The 23,622-nt window shown below is 39.9% G+C and overlaps 1 protein-coding gene across 1 annotated transcript in view; it reads left to right on the forward strand.

Moving 5' to 3' along the window:
• PHEX (phosphate regulating endopeptidase homolog, X-linked) overlaps positions 1-12,487 on the forward strand; it is a 99,717-nt gene extending 87,230 nt beyond the window's left edge. The window contains exons 17-22 of the mRNA XM_017831507.1: positions 2,240-2,307; positions 4,462-4,592; positions 7,552-7,617; positions 7,714-7,818; positions 9,583-9,659; positions 12,141-12,487. Coding sequence (XP_017686996.1) covers positions 2,240-2,307; positions 4,462-4,592; positions 7,552-7,617; positions 7,714-7,818; positions 9,583-9,659; positions 12,141-12,243 — 550 coding nt within the window. The 3' untranslated portion in view covers positions 12,244-12,487. The remainder of the gene's footprint in view (positions 1-2,239; positions 2,308-4,461; positions 4,593-7,551; positions 7,618-7,713; positions 7,819-9,582; positions 9,660-12,140) is intronic.
• Positions 12,488-23,622: the final 11,135 nt, after the last annotated feature.

Raw genomic sequence — 23,622 nt, forward strand, 5'->3', positions numbered from 1 at the left:
AAAGACACGTTCAATTTAGGAACAAAATAATTTGCATTCAAAGAGAATTCTTATGAGCCAGCTGACTTTCTAAGTGGTAATTGGGGATAGAAGAAAGTCCTTTCTTATTCAGGTGAACCCTTTTTCTGTTATGGTTAGTGCAGACCTGTTTCTAACTGTGCTTTCTGAAGAGATTTCTCTGTACTCTGACCTTCTGCCATGGTGATAAAATTGTGGTTCTTTCGAAGTATTATACTTTGCTCATTTCTCATCTTTAAAGGTTACCTTAGCTTAAATTGGTTTTGCTTGAGTACATATCAAAATGAAATTTAGTAAACAAATGTAGCTGGTTTATATCAGACAACAGATTGCTTTTGTCCTTGAAATATTCTGGATGTTTTCTGTCTGTTTAGAGGAAAGAGTACATGGCAGTGGAACAGAAAAACCATCAAAAAGTCATCAGCACTTGCTAGAAAACTGACTTGGAAAATATTTAACATTTAGTGGCATTTTAGTGTCCAGTTCCAGCATAACCACCAAAAACCAGTTACATCTATTTGCATAAAGGGAAGCTTAGTTATCACTTTTACATCTCAGTACATGAAATAACATATCATTCAAATGCCATCATTCATAGTTATGAGCCTTCACTACCAGATACATTGAAATAGAGTTCAAACTACCTGACCTGGTAGCTTCCTTACAGTTCTCTGAGCCTCCTCAGTCCCAGAAAGTTCCCCTTTAATACAGTGTCTGCTGGGCTGCACCTAATTCCCTCCATCTCTATCCAACTGTGCCCAGAAGCAAAAAGCATGAACAGTGCTGGGAAAATTGCTGGCAAAAAGTGTTGTTGAGATGGACAAAATGCTGAAGGGGGTTCCCAGAAGCAAAGACCAAAATTCACCCCAAACTTCACCCCAACTTTTGGAGGAATGGAAAGATGTAGGAGTGCCAGAACACCAGCCTGTTCTTTGTCCCTGCCACTCATGGTGACCGAGAACTTTAGAGGAAAAACAAGATGTATTTAGTAATAGGGCTTGGTTCTTGATCTCATTATGGGTTTTGTGCCATTATATTTATACTTTGGCTGCAAAAGATCCCGTATAACCACTTCACTTCAGATGTGGAAAACAAGTCTAACATAGTGCATTTATTATGGGTAATTATCACTGTGTGCTACACAAAACACATCATTTTAACCAGCATTTTTTAGAGAAGGTTTGTAATAGCACTTGGGGGAAAAAACAGTAGGAAGATTTTATCACATGCTTGAAAGTACCTTTCATGAAAGAAAAAAATAAAGTGAAGGATTGTCATGGGAGCAGAGGGAATTAAATGATATAATACTTTCTGGGCATGTCTGAGATGAGCAACTAGCGTAATATGGAGCATTGGGTCCAGTAATAACATGTTATTTCAAAACCCTCTGCCTTTCTCCTATTTCAATACAATGCGTTAGAAATACTATAAGCCACTTTGAAGTATAGCATGTCAATAACTGAAATAATTAAAATCATAAAACCCAACTTAACAAATGAAAGATGCATTTAGTACATCACCTACACACGATATGCACTGCATTTGGTGTTAAAAAGCCTGAACTTTTCCCCCTTTCATCCCTGTTTCTCTCAGATGCATTTTTATTTGGATATAACAAGGAAAATATAATTAATTGCCAATCAGGAATACAAAATATTTCTTTCTATTCTGTTTCTCCAGTACATTAAATCTGACTATGTATCATGCCCTATTCCAGAACAGGTGCAAGGAAATTGTATGACCTTTATTTTTAAAACTGAGTGGAGATCTGTTTAGTGCTCTACAAAGTATAGTCTTTGTTGCATGCCAGGGAAGAATGATTGGAGCCAACAGGATGGAAACCCACTGCTGCTTTTGATCTCTTCTTTTTCATGGTTGTACTGACAGAATAGTTACACCTATAACTTTATCCTATTCTCAATTAGAATATGCACAATGCAGTCAGCTGAAGGAGATATTTTGGAGCTCATATGATGCTAATAAGGGACTTGGTTAGAAGAGTGAAACATCACAATGCTTTCAGAGTTTTAGATTAAATGTTGCTTTTAAACAAGAAAGAGTTTAACATGAAGACTTTCAACAACTTTAAGTAAAAATTGTGCAGGTGTGATTTTCCTTTCATACGCCTTTTAAATAAATAATGATCTTTCCTGAGGTCTTTTGTCCTTTGATGTTCATGAGTGTGGACACTTTCTGAGAAAACGTTTTCTTTATGTTACAGGTCATTAAGTTATGGTGCCATAGGAGTAATTGTTGGCCACGAGTTTACTCATGGATTTGATAGCAATGGTGAGTGTTTAACTGTATGTTGATAACTTTTTTTTTACAGAGCTGACAGATTAGAAAGCTGACTTCTAGGTGCTTTAGTTTTTTTATTATTTGGGGTTTTTTTTAACAGTGCTGAGTTGTGTGAAAAAATTATAATAATAATAATGGCCAGTCTTCGCGAGCGAAGATTTGGGAAAGGTCATTAACCCTTCGAGCCTGCGCAGTGGATTTTTTAGGTGAGACCCAGCGTGCACTGAACTGAGCCCACCCTTTAATCCTGAGGTTCATCTGCCAGGGCCGAGCAAGCTTGGACAGTGGCAGTGAGGGTCTCAGGACGTAGGTTTGTTTAGAGTGACCTTCTCTTAGATGGATTGCCTTACAAGGCTGACGAGCTCCATCTGCCCGGGGGGCTGGGAATCGAACCCGGGTCGCAGCGGTGAGAGTCCTGCACCCTAACCACTAGACCACCTGTGTGAAAAAATTATAAAGTTATATTTATTAGATTTATTTACATAGAATCTTGCTTGTCTGAAGTGGATTTTGTTTGGTAAGAAATGCAACAAGTTTGATTCTTTCTGTTTATCTTGAATGGAAACTAAATCAGCAACAAATTCAGAAAGTCCTGATGGAGGGAAGTGGGAAGGGCAAAAGGATAACTTCCGATTCATAAAAATTACTTCCAAGAAAACTTTTCATTTCAATTTTGACATTTTTCAGAAGACAATATGAAACTTTTAACATACAATACTGGAACAAGAGTGGTACAAAAAATATTGCAAAATATTGCAATATTGCAAAATATTGCAAAAAATATTGCAAAATATTAAAATTAAAGAAAAAAAAAAGAGGAGAGAGAGGGGGAAAAAAGAAGAATGGTCTGAAAATGTCAGTGCAATTGTCCTGACAAACTGGATGGAGTGGGGCATTACCACTATCTAGCTTTGGCTATCTCAGTAAAGTGCTTTTAAAAATTAGGCTCCTGAGAGAAAGAGGGTGGGGAGGGGCAGGGCAGAGGGAGAGAAACATGAACCTCCTCTGGTGAGAAATTTTTAGTTGGCTTATGTTGTACTACACTGAACACCTTTAACTAAAGAAAGCAAACAAATAAACAAAAACAACTCCCCAAACACAAACCAACAAACAACTCCCCCAAAAAACAAAAATAAAGCCTTGTATCCTGGTATCCTGTTGGCACTGCTCTACAACATTTTGTGTCAGCAAACACTCCAGAATGAAGACATTTTTCTTCATAAACTCCCACCTCCTGAGTAGGTAAGTATCTAATCTCCATCTTGTCTCCTGCCAATCAGAAAGGAACCTAAGATTTGATTCCTTGAGCAGACCCCAACTTTTTGCCAGGTGCTTACTTTCCAAATATAGAAATAAATACATCTCTAGGGAATTTGTCATCTTGAACAAGAGAGCACACAGGAAAAAAGAAAAGAAATAAAAAGATGAAAGAAAGCATCTTCAGTACTTGGTATCATGTCTATTGTTGCTCCTTACCTCTCTTCATCCACATGGGCAGCTGAACCTGCTTTCAGAGAAGTCCAAACATGTCTTGTGTCTGACTGGCTGGAGTCATGACGGAGATTAGATACTCTTCTGCAAATGATGGGAGCAGGGATCTGACGCTGCAACTTCCATGAGCCAGTACTGTAACCATCAGCCTGGGGAACGGGATGTATGCATTCTCCTTGTTTCCATGAATAGGGTTCAAATGTCCTGGTTTTGCTCCAAAATAAAAAATGGAAACTTTAGAAGTTTCCATGAAATGGGTTGTTTTTCTGATCAAGTGTAGAATTAATTAATAATAAATTAGTTATCATCACATTTACAGAATCAAGGACATATGGGTTGAGGATGAAAAATACTCACAATTAGACTTAGGAGAAAGCTCAAATGTCTCTTACACTATGTAATTATAAAATGTACTATAGAACTCATTAGTCATTGCTATCTTTTTCTGCAAATGGAAATGATGACAATAAATAGAATGCCAGCTTTTCACTGCTCTACTTGAGTGGGGTCAAGATTTTGCTCACTGATCCTATCCATTTTGTACACACATTTGCATGAAGACATTCACCTCTCATTTCTGTGCAGGTGATAGATTCCTAAACTGGAAAAGTTTTCTCCTGCAAAAACATTTGTTTTCTTTCTTTCCTTTTTGAGGTCGGAAATATGACAAAAATGGAAACTTAGACCCTTGGTGGACAACTAACTCTGAAGAAAAATTTAAAGAGAAAACAAAGTGCATGATTGATCAATACAACAATTACTACTGGAAGCGAGCTGGCTTATATGTATGTAAACCATCAGTGACTGAAAACAGTCCTACATTAGGAGTTTTGGTTGCTGTGCCTTTTTTTTTTTTAAGTTCTCTTTTTATAAATCCCAATGTATTGGGATATTAGGCTCTCAACTTCATTTCTCACAACAAATGATTTTTTGAAGTGAATAATTGTGTTAAAAATTGTCTGTCAGGTTTGATTAGTCCAGTCAAATACCACTACCCACATCCAGGTGACAGGGTTAAACTACTTCTCCCCATCACATTGTTTTGGATTCAGAGGAAGAGAATGAAGCCACTCAGCAGGGCTGGTCTAATTATTGTGAGCATGTTAAATGTCTTTTGAAAATGAGGTCTGTAATGAAAACCGAGCAGTCACTCTTCTTAGAAAGAATATAATAGCATGTTTTATAGATTTATTTAACACTTCTGCCTGTTATTTATTGTGGTTATAAAATGGATGCATAAACCCTGCTTTATTTCAGATTGAACTCTGGCAATTTCTTCCATGCATGCACACAGACCCCATTTGTATGTCTAATGAAAGGAGTATGATAGCAGTAGCTCATAGAAAAGGATTGAGAAAGAAAGTGCAAGTGAATGGTTTCTGTTTGATTCTTTATCAGAGCTATGGGCTTCCCTGAAAATGTACACATTATATATATGTCCAAAATGAAGATAAATAGGATAAATCCCAGACTTTCAGAAATGAATAGCTGAAATTCCAGTAATGTTGGCTGGGACATGATTTTAATCTAAGTTTCAGGAAAAAATACATACTGAAATCCCCACTCAATTCTATCACCTCTATTTACATTTTAGAAATACTATTTCATCTATGCCTTTTAAGAATAGAGAGGTCACATGGAATGCTCAGCAATAATTTTAACACTTTTCCCAGGCTGCTTGTGATAGTCTCAGAGACAACGAAGCCATGTTGTGGTCCAGTCTGAAGTCCAGCAACTCAGACTTGAAGTATTTCCTATAAACTAATTTACAAATAAAAATTCTCAGGCTCATTCCTGAATACATGTAGGACAAAAACTGTCAATACAAAAGTGCCACTTAAAGAAGGTCGTTAAAACCTTCCCCAGGGATGTGGCTGAGCCCTTTCCATGCCTCTGCCACTGGCTTAGCCATCCCCTTCTTCTCCTGCACTGTCTCTTGAGGTGAGGTAGGTCTGAATTTCTTCTCCAGTGTAACTACTGCCTTTGAAGTCCATGAATGGGCTTACTAGAGAGATCCTGTTACCCACAGCCTTGTCATCCCATTTCCACAGGGTAACCAAAAGCACTTTTTAGATGATAGAAAAATCTTCATATTTTCTGCCATATTTTATGGCTCTTGTATGAAGAGCTATGCAAGCAAAGATCTTTTTTTCTTATTTTTGCCTGTCACATCAATAGTCTGCAGGTATTTTACTTCTGTACGAATATTTTTCATGGATCAAGAAACCTATTTACTCTTCTTCCTTCTCTTCTGATTTACAATAAAAATGTCTGCAGAAGAGAAGTGTAGTGAAAGAAAAAGTGGATATAGAAATAGCTTCAGAGTGCAATAATCTCAGAAATTCATCTCATCAAATAAAGGGCTTATCGTGATCCCTGAGCCCTGTCACAAACTGCACAGACTAGTCTCAAATACTTGATCCAGAGATGCCTGAGGTCAGCAGAAAGACTTCTTCCACTTATTAAAATGACCTGTGGCCCAAGTGCCACTGTGAGGTTACTCTCATCTTACACTCTAAATCTGTCTCCTTCACAAGCCCACTGCAAGGAAAGGCCAAAAAAGAAGGCAGCTGGTGTGTTTGAAAGTTCCTTGGTGTTCCAGCACCTTTTCTCCCAAAAGCTTCTCTTTCACCTCCATCTTCAGCCTCTTGAGGGGAGAGCTGACAGGAAAGGGTTGGCCTTTCCTCTAATGCTCCCATTTCTACTTTATTGCACTCTTGGGTGTAACATTGTACCCAAAGCATCAAGCCACATGTTTTGGGGCCAATCTGGATGCTCATCTGCACTGAGTGGTGGGGCACAGGTATGTAGCTATGTCCTGGATCTTTTTACCTCTTCTGCTCCGTTTACCCCCCTTTTAGCATCCTGGAACTAAGGTGAGCCCACTATACTGATCCCTGTGGCATAGGAAAGCCTATAGCTGCAGGCCAGCGTTGACCTTCATAGCTCTGCTCAAAACTCTGCTCAATTATCTTGCTTATTCAAGGCATAATAGAGAGCAAAACTGCTTAATTACAATTACAGTTGGTAACACTAAGACCTTAGTAGGTTGGGTGAGCAGAGGTAATGCTGATCTAGCAGAAATTAGGATTTCTTCACAGTGGTATTGCACTTGGTAGTGCCAGGAGGCTGGATTTCTCACAAAGTTTATGTAGTGCTGCTTCTTGAAATATATCCTTGTTGCTATTACTCTTGCTCTTGGAATCAATACCAGAGAGAAGCAAAAGGAATCTTCTTCGCAGATATTTTTAGAGCACTGAATATACTATCAATATTAATTCTGTCTCTGACAGTTATTTTTAATTATGCTTGTTTATGTTATGACTTAAAAGTTATTTTAGTATTCCAGTATTATATGAAGAGTTATGTAGAGAAATAAATATAACCTTTTAGATAAAAGTTTTAAAAAGGGACTACTGGATCTCACATGTAACCAGATAAAAACAGTCCTCAGGGGGGAAATTACTGATGCTCAGATCAAAGATCAGGGACTGGATTCTTGAGTGCATTTTATCTACTATATTTTGTGCTACATAGATCTAGGACCAGAGCCAGGATAACTTATCACAGAAAATTTTTTACTGACAGTTTTCCCATTGAAACCCCGTTTTCTTAACCAAAGTTATGATTGTTGAAATTGGCTGAGGTCATTCTCTCCTTGTTTTACTTTTTCCCATTCTTGAAGTTGATCAAGAAGGAAGTTCAGAAATGGATCAAATGACTGATGTTCTTTCATTCTGTCAGGTGAAAGGGAAGAGGACTTTGGCAGAAAACATTGCAGATAATGGAGGTTTGAGAGAAGCTTTCAGGGTAAGCAGACGAAAAATATCTGAAACATAGTAGTACGAAAAAAGCTGTGGTTATCTTCATGTTGCTGAAAGGCACTTAGTATCTCTTTCTTATCAGGCATACAGGAAATGGATTACAGAAAAGAGGGGAGGAGAAGAAGAGCCTTTACTGCCAGGCCTTGAGTTCACACACAACCAGCTTTTCTTTCTGAGTTATGCCCACGTGAGTAGCACAAATGTTTTTCAAGTCCCCATTTATTAACCTGCACAATGTGCAGTGCAGAGATGAGCCTGCTTTGTTTCAACAATCCACATGATCCAAACCCAGACTTTTCAGAATATAAGCAGAGACTTTTCACGGGACTATTACTTCTTTTCTCTTTTTCTCTTTGTCCTCATCTATCCATTGTGCCAGAACTGCTGAAAGTATTTTTGTGTTTGCACAGTGTTGTTACAGCAGCTTTCTTTATTCTTGCTACTTCCCTCCACTAAGGGTCTTCCTGTGAGTATTGAGTCCTTAGCCTCCTTCAGTTTTCCCAGTTTTCAACTTCCCAGATTTCTGGTGCTTGCAATACACAGCAGTTTCTAACTGCTTCCACCACAGATTCCTGTTGAAAATGTATCACCACTATTTGTTACTGTTAATGTTGTTCAATGAAACCAAGCAGCAGTGAAGAGAGTCTTAGTTTATTTTTTCCCATCTGTACACTAAATATGTTGTAACAAAACTTTGATAAGGAGTATGAATTTTTTAGAAAAAATGTAGAGCAAGAGAGGATCAGAAATTATTTATTTGGTTAAACAAGTTGGGACAAACTCCCTACATGAGAAGTAAAAGCTGGACTGTAAAACCTTGCGCACCAGTTGAAGGAATGAAATCATCTCAAACTGAAGAAACAGCACCCAATGCAACCAGTCCTGGATGAAAATCATTTCTCTGCTGAGAGTCAGTGTAGCAGCCTATGGGCCTGTGGCAGTTTGACAACACTGAGGAGAGAAATGACTCCACTTTGGTAGTTTATGCTGAACTAAGTTTCATACTGTGTGGATTTTTCTCCAAGAAATTTTCAAAGCTGTAGGAGTGTTACAGGACCACTGCAGCAATTACGTGTCCAGTGGACCCTCATAGGGGAGGCACATGCACAGTGAGAGCAGGGTATGCAAGGTACCCTTGAGCTCAGACTATTTCCACAGAGCTTCAGAAACTGAATAGACTTATTCAAACTGTCAGGGCTGTTCAGCCAGACAAAATTGCACTGAAGTCCACTGAAATCCTATGGGCTATCTGGCTTAAAGGATTTTGTCGATAGGAACATTCAATGCAGGGAGTTGGGTAAGGCAGGGGCAGCTTAAATGAGATTTTTTCATGCAATGGATACAACATAAGAGGGATTATTCAGCTGTGCAAATATTCTGTCTACCCTGTTTTGTAGTTAGTTACAATTGGGTTAAGTATCTTATCAGAATTAGTGAATTAGGGAACACTGATGGAAATGTGGAGAATATGTAATTTCAAAAGAAACTGACATTTCAGCATGGAATAAATATGTCAGGTAATATATCTTCAAGTCTAGAGATGATAAGCATCATTATATGTACCTTTTATAAAAATGACATAGCTTTGAGACCAAGAAGTATGCTTGGTAATTATTAAGGTGTGAGATGCTGCAGCATAAGCTGAAAAGCAAGCTACCATTATAGAGAACTTCAAAAAAAGAATTAGTAAAGTGGCTGTGATTAGATGATGGGATAGAGTGGGTAGAGAGAAACAGTGGGTGGATCCATTAGAGGATTTGAAAAACAAAAGAATATACCAACAGAAAACTGCAGGTTAGCAAAGGTGAGACAAAGCAGGAATTTATGGTGTCTTTCCCTTTAATGCATTCTGCCAGTAATAGGCATCTTAAGAACAGTGACATTACATTCTGCTTTACTTACAAAGTCATCTCAGATAATGTGCCTGTTTCTTTTTTTTATATTTTATTAGGTAAGATGCAACTCCTTTAGACCAGAATCTGCGAGGGAGCAAATATATACTGGAGCTCACAGCCCTCCACAGTTCAGGTAGTGCAAATAATGTATTTCCTCAGTATACATACAGAATCAATCACTGCAGAACAGAAGTGCTGAAATTTAGCATTTTAAGAGGGGGGTAAGAGCAAGCACAAAATTGGACTGTGCTGTTGGTTTAGATTGAAATTGAACTGGTTTTATTAGCTTATCTTTCACTGTTACAAATGCTCTTCTGTAAAATTGAGGAGCTTGCATCTACCTTCAAAAGCATTTGAACCAGAATGCAGCCTGATCCCTGTGATGTCCTGTAATCATGGCCTGAGTATGTAAAATGCCTCATCTATCACTTTCTTTCCCTAAACAATTCTAGTTTAGAAAACAGCGAATATTAGGAGCGTCCTTGATTTAATCTGCCTGAGTTCATTAAAAGTTTCTAAGTGACTACCTTGAATTATATTGATAATGCAAAGCAAAACATGCCCTGTAAATTCAGTTTCAGACTAAACTCTTCCATTGGCCTTCAAGTGACACTTTGCTTGAAGGAGCTGTGATAGTCCAGAGTAACTGTGCCTTTCCCCAAAAGGCCTCCCACAGGCTCCCCTAACCACAGACACTCATGAACTTCAAGGAAAGGTTGAAGGGGGAAGTTTTAAAGATTACACAGGAGTTAGGAAGCCAGAGTTTATTTCTCAGCTTCTTCACAGAGTTTGTGTGACCAAGAACAAGTTGTTTCTGTTGGGATTCATGTCAGTCGTATTTACTTAACTAAGAATTGTATGTTTGCCCTCAGTCAAGTGCTACATCACCTCTTTATTTGGAGGAAGGATGTTAACTCCACAAGCTGATACTGATTCATAGTGGAAGTGTCTCCAATACAGTACTCTCTCTCTCTGTCTCTCTCTCTCTATGTATATATATATACACATATATATAATCTTTCATCAGGTAATAAATTTAAATTACTTAGACTCTGCAAGTACATCTTTCTATTGATTACCAAGGGAGCTCAGGGTAACCTGTTCAGGGAAAGGTGCCTCTATTATAATTCAGTGGGATGAAGTCCAAACAGCCCGCTCTGATTTCATAGTTAATGTGTGGCAATATCAAACCATGGGTAGAAAAGTGGCATGCATGCACACATAAAGATATTTCACTAGATAGATTCTGGTTTTATTTCTTTTTAATTGGCAGATTTTCAGTATTAACATGTGTCTTAGCTATTTTTGGAGGCCAATTTCACTTTGAAATCCCTGATATTGGAGGCAGAATTCCCACCAACTTCAACAGCAGTTCTACATGACCAGCTCTTGCTGTTCCAGTCTCTGAATATGTATCTGCAATATTTTTACAGTAAAACTGTATATCTTGTTTGAAGCCTAACCTCATTTTGTAATCCTCCCTACAAAACTGACTTTTAGACATTTTTGTGCCAGATGACTGCAAATTTTCTTACTCATAGAAAGTCTAATCAATGTAATAAGAATGTTTTCTACCATACTGTGCTATGCTGAAAAGCTGATTGTCTGCAATATAGAAAAATGCCTTCTCAGTGCATAACAAAGACAATAGAAAGGCATACAATTAATAGCTCAGTAGATACTTTTCCGCTCTTAACTCAGGAAACTCTTTAATACCATTGCAATTTTCAGACTAGTAAGTTCCAGGATGTTTAAAGGCATAGGAAAAGCAGCCAACAACACAATCTTAATCTAGCAATGGTAAAATAATAATTTCTGAGAGCATTGAAAAATGAAGACATGAAAGCAGGAGCCATGATTGCGTACAAAGCAATCCCTATTGCTCTTCCCCTATGCCTGCAGGTGCAAGCCTGTGATGCAGACACATTGTCTATCTTGTGTGAGGCAGGGATGTGCTGCACTTTCAGTACCACTTCCACTTGTCGTGGAAGCAAGAGAGCATGGGAAGCTGGTCAGGGCAGAAGGCTCAGAAATTGCATTTCCAAAATAGCTGAGGAGCTGAGATGCTGACGGGTGTGAGGCTGAGCTGCCCAATAAGAGGGTCTAACTGCCCCCTCCAGCTGTGAAGTCCCAATGTGTGTGTGTGTGCATGGTGGGCAGAGTGCATTGTTATGGGAAGCTGGCTGACGTGATCCAAATGAAACCACTGCCAGCACAACCCCAGTGTGTGCTTACATGCACATGCCTGTTGGACTGCAGCATCTGGCAGGTGCTGGAAGAAGGATTTTAATGTGCAAGGCTACTGCTGATCTCCCACCCTTGCTGCCAAGGGTCAGATTAGAAAATTGTTCTAGAGGACATAGTATTACAAAACGCATTTGTTTTTCATTGAGTTTCTAGAAAAGCAAGATGCTTCTCAAAGCACCAAACAAAATAAGATTTTCTTCCTATTAGCTTTAACTGGCAGTGCTTCTCCTGAACTTTTTGGTTTCATTTGTGGAAAAATTATATGAAAGCCTGAAAATTCAACCTGAAGTGAACACACTGAAACGCTTGCAGACCTGTAATGTTTAACAGAAGGCAAGCTGCATGGTCACCCCTTTTCTCTTTGCAGAGTTATTGGAGCCATGAGCAACTTTGAAGAGTTCCGTAAAGCTTTCAATTGCCCGAGGAATACGACGATGAACCGAGGAGCAGAATCCTGCCGGCTGTGGTAGATGTTCCTTCCAGGTCTTCTGTCAACAGGAGCCTGCAATGTGAACTGCTGAGCTCAAGACCACTGCTAGAGTTTCAGAATAATGTTCTGAAATCTGGAGAGGTGTTACTTCAAATGCATCTTCCTTATCCATGTTGATGACCAGCATGGATCTAATCATCCCTGTTTAGAGCCTAGAAACATTCCAAATAGAAGAGGTTTCCTTTAATAATAATAATAAAAAGTAACTCATTTTATCCATAAAACTACTCCTGCTCATCTGCAGTTGCATTGCTTTTGATGGATAACTGCCATTATCAATTCTAATTCCTGATTTATAGTTGAGCAAGAGGTAAATGCTAAAATCCAGTTTTAATCTACTGCTCTGCAGGGGTGCTGTGCAGAATGCTCCCACACAAAATTTATTCTTTCCGGATGAAGAAATTCATGAGACCTGCTATAACGTCAGATCTGATCCGCTGAGTGATACAACATTTTCATAACTTAAACTGTCACAGCCCAGCATGCCATAAACGATGTTGTGTGATGTAAAGACACAAGACTTTATATAAATTCAGTTTAATATGTCAGATTAGTGCCTCAGGTTTTGGAACAGTTTCAAGCTGAGAAAGTACCTCGTAGTATCCATCTGCTACAACTAAAACACAAAGGATACTTGTCAGATTGTGGCCTCCTCTAATTTTAGAACAGCTTATGATAAAAATCAATGTATGATGAAAATCAAAGGCTTGCCGAGGGAATTCCCAACACCACGATACTCATAAATATTGCAGCATGTATTCCTGTTCACATTGTGGGTAGTTTTTTTCCCGGGGGTGGTTTTTACCTTGTGCTGAAGATAGCTTTACCTACATCTATTCTTTAAGCCTGAAATACTATACCAGTTGAAAGTTATGGGTATTTTAGTGTTGGGTCTTACAGAGGATTGTAAGTAGTGTGCATCTTTGCCCTCATGTTCTGGATGGAGCAGGATGATTTGTGATTTTAAAGAAAGAAGAATATGCGACAGAAAAACGATTACCAGCAGCATTTGACTTGTCTGGATAAAAAGAGCAATTTAGGAATAGAGGACTTATAAATACACTAAAAATGCAAGCCAGTTGAGTCTTTAATTTGATTTCTAACAATATTCATGAAAACACATTTTGTTGAAGAGAAAAACGTTTAACATATAACTGTTACTGGGACACACACACACAAAACAACTTTTTCTAACAGAAAGATACTTATTTAAATGATATATATTTATACCTTGTGCATTAATTCATTTTTACATGGTGGAATTTCTTTAGATTTAATTACTGCAAATCCATATAGGTCTCTGTGTGTATGTACTTTTATATATATATATAAAAATATCAATTCTTTTATATGCTTAAAGTTTATTTTATCAGTATAGAAATGTTAGTAAGATAAACTTTTTTTACAAGCAGTTGTCAAATATTGTTGGATAAAGAATTGATTGGATGGTCACATGCAGAGGGTAGTGATCAATGGCTCAGAGTCCTGATGGAAATCACTGAAGAGTGATGCCCCTCAGGGGTCCATATTTGGACCAGTGTTATTTAATAGCTTAATTAATGACATAGACAAAGGGATCAAATGCACCTGCAGCAAGTTTGCAGATGACACCAAACTGAGTGGTGTGGTTGCCACACTTGAAGGATGGGATGTCATCCAGAGGGACCTGGACAAGCTCAAGAAGTGGGCCCATGGAGATCTCGTGAAGTTTAACAAGACCAAGTGCAAGGTGCTGCACCTGGATTGGGGCAATCCCTATTATCAATACAAGAGGATGAACAGATCAGGAGCAGCCCTGCCGAGAAGGACTTGGGGCTGCTGGTGGGTGAGAGGCTGGACATGACCTGGCCATGTGCATTTGCAGCCCAGAAAGCCAGTTGTATCCTGGGCTGCATCCAAAGCAGTGTTTCCAGCAGGTTGAGGGAGGGGATTCTGTCCCTCTGTTCCACGCTGGTGAGATCCCACCTGGAGAACTACATCCAGCTCTAGAGTCCCCAGCACAGGAAGGACATCAACCTGTCGGAGCGAGTCCAGAGGAGGCCACCGATATGACTGGAGGGCTGGAGCACCTCTGCTATGAGGAAAGGCTGAGGGAATAGGGATTGTTCAGCCTGGAGAAGAGAAAGCCTTGGGGTGACCTATTTGCAGCTTTCCAGTCCCTGAAGGGAGCCTACAAGAAGGCTAGAGACATACTATTTACAAGGGACATTTAGTGACAAGAGAAGGGGGAATCGTCTCAAACTGAAAGAAAGCAATTTTGGATTAGATATTAGGAGGAAGTTCTTTGCTGTGGGGCTGGTAAGACACTGAAACAGGAAGTCCAGAGAAGTTGTGGATCCTGCATCCCTGGAAACGTTCAAGGTCGTGTTGGATGGGGCTCTGAGCAACCTGGTCTAGTGGAAGGTAGTGGGTTGGAATTAGATGAACTTTAAGGCCTTTTACAACACAAACCATTCTGTGATTTTATGATTGTCCATCAGTCAAGGTGGAGGAAGGTTTACTGAAGCTAAGTAACTGAAGCAAATGGGATTATTTTCTTATGTTTCTTTAGAAAGAAGTGGGACATAATGGAAACATAATTTATGGAAAAAGACAGGATCTCAAACTACCTTCTAGTGCGAAAGAAGCAGACATTCCTAAACTCAAGGCTCTATTGACCCTTTTTGGAAACAAAATATTATGGTTTGGAACTAGAACATTCTTTTATCAATTTTCCCGGAAAAAGTCAAAGTTTTCTTAAGAGGAAAAGCATTTTTGCTTCCTTCATGCTAGCTCTGTTCCTGAGTTCCATGGATTACAATTTATCATTTGAATTGCCACTTTTTCTAGAGGTATTTTTCACATAAATTGTGATGGCAGTATTTTCATAGACCTTTTCCTCAAACAAGCAGGTATTGGTCTTCAGCAAAGGGATACTGTTTGCCTAGTAATGGGAAAGTTCTTTAGCAAATTGAGTGCTGTAGTGACTTCATTTCTGTGCTCATATGAGCACTGACACAACTTGATGTTGATTGCTTTGGATCAACAGCACAAAGTTCAGGGTCAATATCCTGGCCCCATTAAAGGTAGCACCAATCCGGTCGTTGTCCTCAGAAAAGTCAGGACATCAACTCAAACACTTATCTAAATTTGCTAAATTATTGGACTATGCAAAGATGGTTTCACAACAGTTGACTTTAAATTTTCTAATTTTATCTCTCAAATCAGAGATGCATTTGCAAGAACTCTTCTCTCATGGTTATTTTCCAGTGAGGCAGATTCTGTCTTTTGTTGTTTATGGGGTTGTTTTTCTGCATTGGATAGTGATTTCTTCTAAATGTCTGACATTTCTTGCCTTAAATGTCACTCTTCCTGCTCCTTGCTAGGCTCAGGTCTTTCATGTTTAATACCAAGGATTTTTGAACTGTGGTATGTGTATTCCCAACAGCAAAGTAATCACTGCAAACTCTTTCATCCTTGCTAGGATATCTCCTGTAGGAGGCAGGGGGCAGGTTCTGGGCTGGGGGGATATAGGAAGCTGAAGGGTTTGAGGGAAATGCACTAGAAGAGAAGAAGAAAGCATATGACCAGATTTTGTACCCTGATTTTAGCAGTTGAGATGGCACCTACACACTGCCAGGAAAGTCAGAAGTCCCTACTGCTGACTGGCACATTCATTGGTAGTATCCTAGTTTGGGGAATCCTTGCTGTTGACTGAGGTTTTCAGTGCCTTGGGCTTAGGTCTTGCATATGTCCACAAAAGGATCCTGGTCTGCCTCACCTGCCTGCTTTTTACCTCAAACCAAACAGCCGATTATTCAATTTACAGTTTACTTTGAAGTAAGATACTTTCATATCATTTGCAAAGCAAAGCGGAAGGTAATTAAACGTGATAAAACTTTTATCACCAAGGACAGCCAAGACATTAGTGATGGTTTGTGAGGGCTCTTCCCATTTTCTCTCTTTTATCGGACTACTTGGCTATGCTTTGTTTTCCTGTTGTGCCTCCTGGGTCTATGCTAGCAGTGCCTTGCTGTGTTGCACTCAGGTTCACTTATTATATCTATGCAAAAGGATCCTTCATTATACGTATTTTTTTCTAGAGCTTTTAAATTGTTACTTTTTTCAATTGCCAGTAATATTGTGAAATGCTTCTTCCTGTTAGCTCAGTAATCTTCTATTTCAGTGACCAGGAGGGGAAGGATCACCTATGAACAAAACATTTTTATCTGTGTAAATTTGAAGAGATATTTTTCTACTGTGTAGACATAAAGAAACAACCTCCACTCCTGTCCCGTGTCCCCTTCTTCAGGTCCTAGAAATATGGAAACATTCTATTCTATTCTAGTTTAGTCTAGTCTATTCCTTCTTTTTCTGCATTAATCCTGAAATGCAAAACCACCACCTTATACACTGTGAGTATTTCTGCTGATCCTATTGTGAAGGAGTTAGCTTTACACGAGTAGCTCTCTGAAAAGGCAGCTGTGCTATTCACCCATGTAAACTGCTTAGGTACATAAACAATGTCCAAGCTGGGTCTGGATTCTGAAGGACCAAAAAATTCAGGTGCATTATAAAGCTCTGCCTCATGCCCTGTGCAGAGGGACTTCACCATTCTTTAGGTTGAAATGCTATCATGACTCTAATTGGTTGAATTATTTATAAAATAATCAGATAGGTTTGCATATAAGTTTTTATTGTTATATGCATTGTTATGTCAACTTTTCATTGAGTATTATATGGAGAATTATACAAAGTTAAAAGGCCTTTTCTGTTTACTTCTTTTGAATCTGGATTTTTATTTGATAGTCAGCCTATTGTACATTTTAATTTTTCTTTTTGCATACTGTATTGATTGACCATTTTAAAGACAATTGTGTTAGCCAATAAAAGCTGAAGTGATGAAGAATTTTCCTATGCTCACAGTATGGCAAGAGCTGTTTGGCTTGGCACTGTCCAACTCTACAGTGTTACTTCTGTAATATATAGTCTTAATGAAATGTAATAAAGAGCATAATGATGTGGCCCCAGGTTCTCCAGGCTACTATTACTGCTTGACAGGCTGAGAAGGACCTCCTCTCTTAGAGAGTTGCATAGTCATCCTCAACCAATGTTTATTAAGCTCCACTTGCTCTCATTTCCCTGCTGGAGGCAATTAAAATGAACATACGATGAGCTGCTGCGGACAGGACTGCATGCTGAAAAAATTGCAGAAGGCCAGAAAGCCTTCCCCAAGTCCATGCCTCTCTCAGCCCATTCTTTGCTTTTCAGTTGCTATTAAGCATTTTCTGGAAGTGTTTTTGATAGGATAACCCTTGTACCATGCCTGAGTTTGAACTTCAGCTCAGCGCACCGTGTACTTCATGAGCCTGACCGGGCACTTGTCAAGGGCTGTTTGGGCACAGGGATTGGGCCAAGGCCTTATACATGACCAACTTGGCTTTTCTGGGCTAAGTGCCCCATTTCTTGAGCTCTGTCCAGTTTTCTGACACTGTCTGGTGACCATAAGCAGTGGTACTGGCCCACTTCAAGACAGCATACAGCCTATGGGCATCAAGGAACATTTGTGCCTGGTGGGCACAGTGGCTGATGCTGGCCTTGCTGCATCTCTTGAATGATGCTCAGTGGTGACACAGCCTCTCTACACAGCTCTTGGGTTTGGGGTGGCAGGGAGATTTTGTCTTCAAAAGCCTGCATCAGTTCTGTCACCTACTGTACCATGCAGCCTTACATTTCAATGGGCAAAAACAAAGGTTTCTGTGGAGGAGGATGAATGAACAAAGCAAAGGTTGGGGTCGGAGAATGAAACCAGCCTCAGCACAAGGAAAATGTCTTGCTTAACTCTCATAGGTTTATCAGCATCTTGGAAAGATACTTTAACAATGTCTATAGCTCGCCCTGAGGAATTTAGAGTTTAACTGCTACAGCAAAAGTCTGCTTCACTAATCAGACAATTTAATCCCATTTAAAGTGTAATATATATTAATAAAAAAGAAAAGAAATTAAAGATACCCGTGGGATTCCTCAGCACAGCATTATATTTTATTAAATATAACATCAAAGTTGGAAGTTACTGAGAATCAAGATAATGTGTTACGCTAAATTGTGATCAAAGAAAGAGATATAATGATATAATTTTAATCATCCATAAGCACCAAAGCTGAAACAGCTCTCTGTACCAGGTTAAACACATACAGAGATGCATACAGTAACTGCAAACTTAGATGAACATTTTTCAAAATGTCTCTGAAAGTTTTAACACATCCATATTTACTGTCCAAACTGGTGAAAATGTGACCTGCTTAACAAAGCTTGGGGAAAGCCTTCAGAAGGAATTTAAAACGTTTTTTACCACAAAGTTTATTTAACATACCAGCGCTGCTGTAAATAATGATTGGTTTGGTTGTTTTATACGGATGATGCATAGTCCTCTTCTGAAATGTGAGCAGCAGATATTTCATTATAGGAATCTGAAAAAAACATGATGTCACATCCTCTTCAACACTAGGAAAGTATTTGGGTAAAACCAGGAAAAAAAATCATGTTCTCATATACAACAATTAGGGAAACGCAAGCATATGCCATGATATGCAACAAGAAATAAAAAGTTCTTATAGAAAAGGCAGTTGCCAAACTGGGCTAGGGGAATGGTTTACAAACTTGACAGATAATTTCTGCTGGGAGGAAAGCCTGAGGGCAGGAGACCTGTTTGCCTTCGTAACTTGTTGGGAAGTGTGTCTGTGTTATAGCTCAGTCCTTTAGTGGGGCTCAGCGCTGTGCATCCTCAGAGGTCACCCCAATGAGCCATGGGGCTTGAGGGGCTATTTACTTCCTCTTGGGCACCCAGGAAGGTTGTGTCTGCAATTCTGCCACTGATTTCTAGTTTTGTGCATCTTTTTTGTTCTTTTCACCAAAGCACACATATCATATGAATCAACTAATCTCCATACCATGGCATTTTAACTGACAAAAGTGGTGCTTTTATAGGTCCATGCTGCAAAACAATGCAGTGCTGCTGCATCACAAAAACACCTGTGTCTTTTGTGGAATAGGACTGCTCTTTATCAGACAACACATATGCTTTCATGTCATTCTGCTAGAACGGGGCATCAGTGGTTTGCACTGGAGAGAAGAGAGTAAAATATGGAGTGACCCCTGAACAGAATGATAAATAGAAATTAGAAACTCTTTAGTGTTGTAAATCAGTAAAAGATTTTATAAAGCATTAGTACAAGTACTGCTATAAAAGATTTTATGTATATATATATACACACACACATATATATGTATATATATGGGCACAGCATGGGAAGTCCGTGCTATGTGCGTGTATGTAAAAATATCAGAAATATGAATAGAGTTTCAGGGTAAAATTCTGACCTCAGTGAGTTCATTGAGTGATAAATATCTGTGGGGCCAGCATTTTACTCCATCTGGATAACTGCACATAGAGTTTATTGACTTATAACTACTTGGAACACATATTTTCTTCTAGACAGAAAAAAATTTCTAGCCTCTGATATTTTCAAAATCTGCCCTGTTCTCGGTCATTTGCACAGGACTGACTCTGTTTGCTCTTGTTTAGCAGATATTGCATTTTCATATTTTTAAACATTTTAAGGGTTGCTTTATCACCGTTTCAGAATCGCAGAGCTGCTTTTTCAACTTGACTTCTCCAGATACGGTTCTATTAATCATTAAAGTAAACTCAGTGTGTCCTACTGAACTGAGTGTGGGCTTATTTATGACACTGAAGTGTTTTTGTTTGTTTTTGTCTCCATGATGAGACAGAAAAGTTTTGTGTTACTGGAGTTGGTGCCCATGACAGGGACAGTGCTGCTGGGGTGTGGGGTGGCTGGGGAGAAGATGGGTGGTTTACCACAAGCACATAAAGCTGCTTGCCAAGAAGGCAGTGTGTGCTTGCCCTGTGCACCTTGCACTACATCCAAGACATTAAAATGGTACCACTTAGAAAAACAAAGAAATCTTCTGTCCCAAATAAGAAATTAAAGTTAATTTCTCAGGAAAATCAAGAATGTGGGAAAACTCAAGCCATCCTGATGACTGAGGCCAGTAATGAAAGCACCTGCATCTTGCTTGTGCAAACTCCAGCAGTGTTATAGCTGTGGGCATCTGCAGAACAGCCTCTCCCTGCGAGTGCGTCTTTCCCTTTGTTTTGAGATGATTCTCAAAAAAAAAATCTCAAAAAATCATCTCAGCTGGATGGGCTGAGTGAGGAACAAAACCCCTCACTATGGGGAGTGCAGCACAGTAGGAGGGCTTGGTAGGAAACGGGGCACCCCCATGCTGCCCAGAGAGGAATCATAGAATCACTTAGGCTGGAAAAGATGGTTAATCTAAAGCTGCCAAGTCCACCACTAAACCATGTTTCTAAATGCTATCTCTATATGTCTTTTAAATATCTTTGGTGATGGTGACTCAACCACTTTCCTGAGGAATCAGCAGCAGCTCCAGCACCACTTCTCACTTTATCAATGGGTACAATGCTTCCTCCTCACTGTGTCAGGTATAACCCCCTTTGGTTAAATCTTCTGCTTCCTTAGGGAAGCTTGCCTGTGTAAAAACAAATGAAATGGGGAAGAGGAAGGGGCTCGGCCCAGAGAGGTTTGCTTAAGTAGCTGGGCACACCTTGGTTTGCGTGAGCACTGACACAGGCAATGGCACAAGGACTGGTGTGCCACCTCCCCATCTGCCAGGGTTCATGCGTTCCCTCTCCCTCCCTGTGCATGTATGTAAAATGCTTGTGTGCAGCACAAATGTGTGCAATGCATGTGTGCAGCACAAATTTGTGCAATGCATGTGTGCAGCACAAATTTGTGCAATGCCTGTGTGCGGTGTGTGTACACACAGTGTGCACGTGCACACTGCCCACCAGCTTCTCCTCATCCCTTCTCCCTCACAAATCACAGCCAGGTAGCAGTGGGAAGCAAGCATCATGGTCCTTTCCCAAGCCACCCCAGACGGGTTAATTCCCTGGAAGGCATAGCTTGCAGCAGCAGCAGCAGCATCTCATCCCAGCCCCAGACAGGGGAAAGGTGTTAGGTCATGTTAGAGACAATATAAAAACATTTCTCCTCCCAGCCTGGGTTGAAATAAAATGTCATGGTCTGACTTCAGCTTAATAATTACTATTTCAGGTCTTCGATATAGAATAGAAGGGCAAAATATGGGACCTTTCTTTAGTGAACACTTTCATTCTTTCAGCTGGGTTTTCCTTTGTTCTGCCTCAGTTCAGTGACAGCCAGCAGCTCAGACCTGCTGGCACAGTAGTCCTTGCACAAACATGTGTTGAGACAATCACTGTGTCTGTATTCAGCATGCTTATTCAGCTTTGTTTTAATAAATCCAGTAATAGACTTTCAGAGGCAATGAAGGGGAAAGAATAATTTGGAAACAAAGCTGTTGAAAAGAATACAATGCACATGCAGTAGAGAAGACTGTGATTTTTGAGGTCTGTGCAGCTGTTTTATTTCTTTAGAGAATTTTGATCAACCTCATTACACGGGGAAGCAAAGGGATTTTAAAACCAGTGTTGTGCTAATCAGTCAGTAGAGAAAACAAAGAGGCATTTTCCCTTTCTCCTATCCCTCCCTTTTGTTTTCTCTCTTTCATGTGATTTTACAAGTGAAAGTGCTAGATTACCTAATTTTAATTAAAAAACTATTCATGCTGGGGTTTTGCTAGAGAAGCAATTTCAGTCTTTGTCCACTATATCATTTAATCAAAAATATCCTAAATGCTTTCAAGATTGCCATGGCTGCACCAATCTGATTGCCATCAGTGTAATGACTTTCCCAGTGGATTGGAAAAAACCTGTAATTGGACATGAGCCCATCCTTTCAAGTGGGATTAGGAGCTCTGCTGCAGTCATCCCCTAAATTTCAGGGTCTGATGTTTTTGTCTTGCTCCTTGTGTATTTACTGCCACAAAGCAACCCTCCAGTGCCTTCTTTTGAGTTGAGCTATACAGGCACAGCCAGAGCTGCACTGCTGTGAGAGGTCACTTCTCTGTGTTATAGGGAGCAATTGGAGTCTGGTTAAACCTGGGGCTGACCCTACACCATTCCTTAAAAAAGAGAAGTGTATGTGTGTGTGGGGAATTTGCTACCTGTCACTTCTAAGGGCTTTTAAATGGATTTATCCAACATCCTGCTCCTACCTACACACTCTCCCCAATGGCATGCAAATCAGGAACCTTAATCAAAGCATGAGGACCACTTTCCATGCCTCAGGAGCCGCCTTCTGCAGATCCCACCTGGAGGCCTGGGACTTTGCTCCTCTCCTGTCCTCCAGCCCTGCATTGTGCATCACCACACCAGCACCGCCTACTCACACAGCACTTCCTGCAGACCATCCACAAGCAGGACCTTTCACCACAGTGAAAACCTGGCCTCCCTGTGGTGCACCAGAGGAGTGAGGAGCCTTCAGGAACACTCCTGTGAGCAACAGATCACAGAAACCTTGAGAGATCACAGAATCACAGAATCAGCCAGGTTGGAAAAGACCTCCAAGATCATCAAGTCCAACCCTTGATCCAACACCACCATGGTTACTAGACCATGGCACTAAGTGCTACATCCAGTTTCCCCTCCAGGGATGGTGAATCCACCACCTCCCCAGGCAGCCCATTCCAATGTCTGATTACTCTCTCTGTAAAAATTTTTTTCCTAATATTAAAAAAAAAAATTAAACTGATAAGAACAGATACTACACTTGATCTTAGCCAAAAGGCTGAGAAGTGATGTGGCACTTTATGTGCTGCCTTGCCCTCTGCCTGCTTTTATAGATAAAAAAAGTATTTGATGCCTTCTGTCCAGAATTCAGAGCTGCCCCTGTACACACCATTTTTACTCTGCTCTGTGATAGATGGAGAACTCTAGTTCAAAATTTAGTTTTGTCTTTTCTGTCAATAATAATGGTTCCCTAACTATTTTTCCAGCCCTCCCACAGCATTAAAACTTTTCAGAGCCTAACTTGTAGTGGACTGGTGTAAAGTTATTCAAGTGTTTACATTGCCAAAAGCAATGGAAGTCCCAAAGAGGAATGTTTAACTTGGCTGGGAGAAGACCTGCATTGCATGGAGATCACAGGCACGGTGTTCACCTTCTGCCAATCCCTGTACCACGTCCAGGTCGCGGGCAGAGGGTATGGCAGCACCAAAGTACCTAACTCCTGACAAGCTGGCGGGACAGAGGAGTGCAAGAGGGATGTTTTAGCTGGAGAAAGATGATTTCACACAGGAAGATATGGGCTTAAAAAACAGCTGATCTGGATTTGATGCCTGCTGTGAAAAACTTTCATTTTAAGGTATTTCTAGATTAGTTTGTTGGATTAGTGTTATATTAGGTGACAGCTCAGGA

The sequence above is a fragment of the Lepidothrix coronata genome, unplaced genomic scaffold (assembly GCF_001604755.1).
Source record: "Lepidothrix coronata isolate B3197 unplaced genomic scaffold, Lepidothrix_coronata-1.0 Scaffold191, whole genome shotgun sequence".
In the NCBI taxonomy this organism is placed as follows: Eukaryota; Metazoa; Chordata; class Aves; order Passeriformes; family Pipridae; genus Lepidothrix; species Lepidothrix coronata.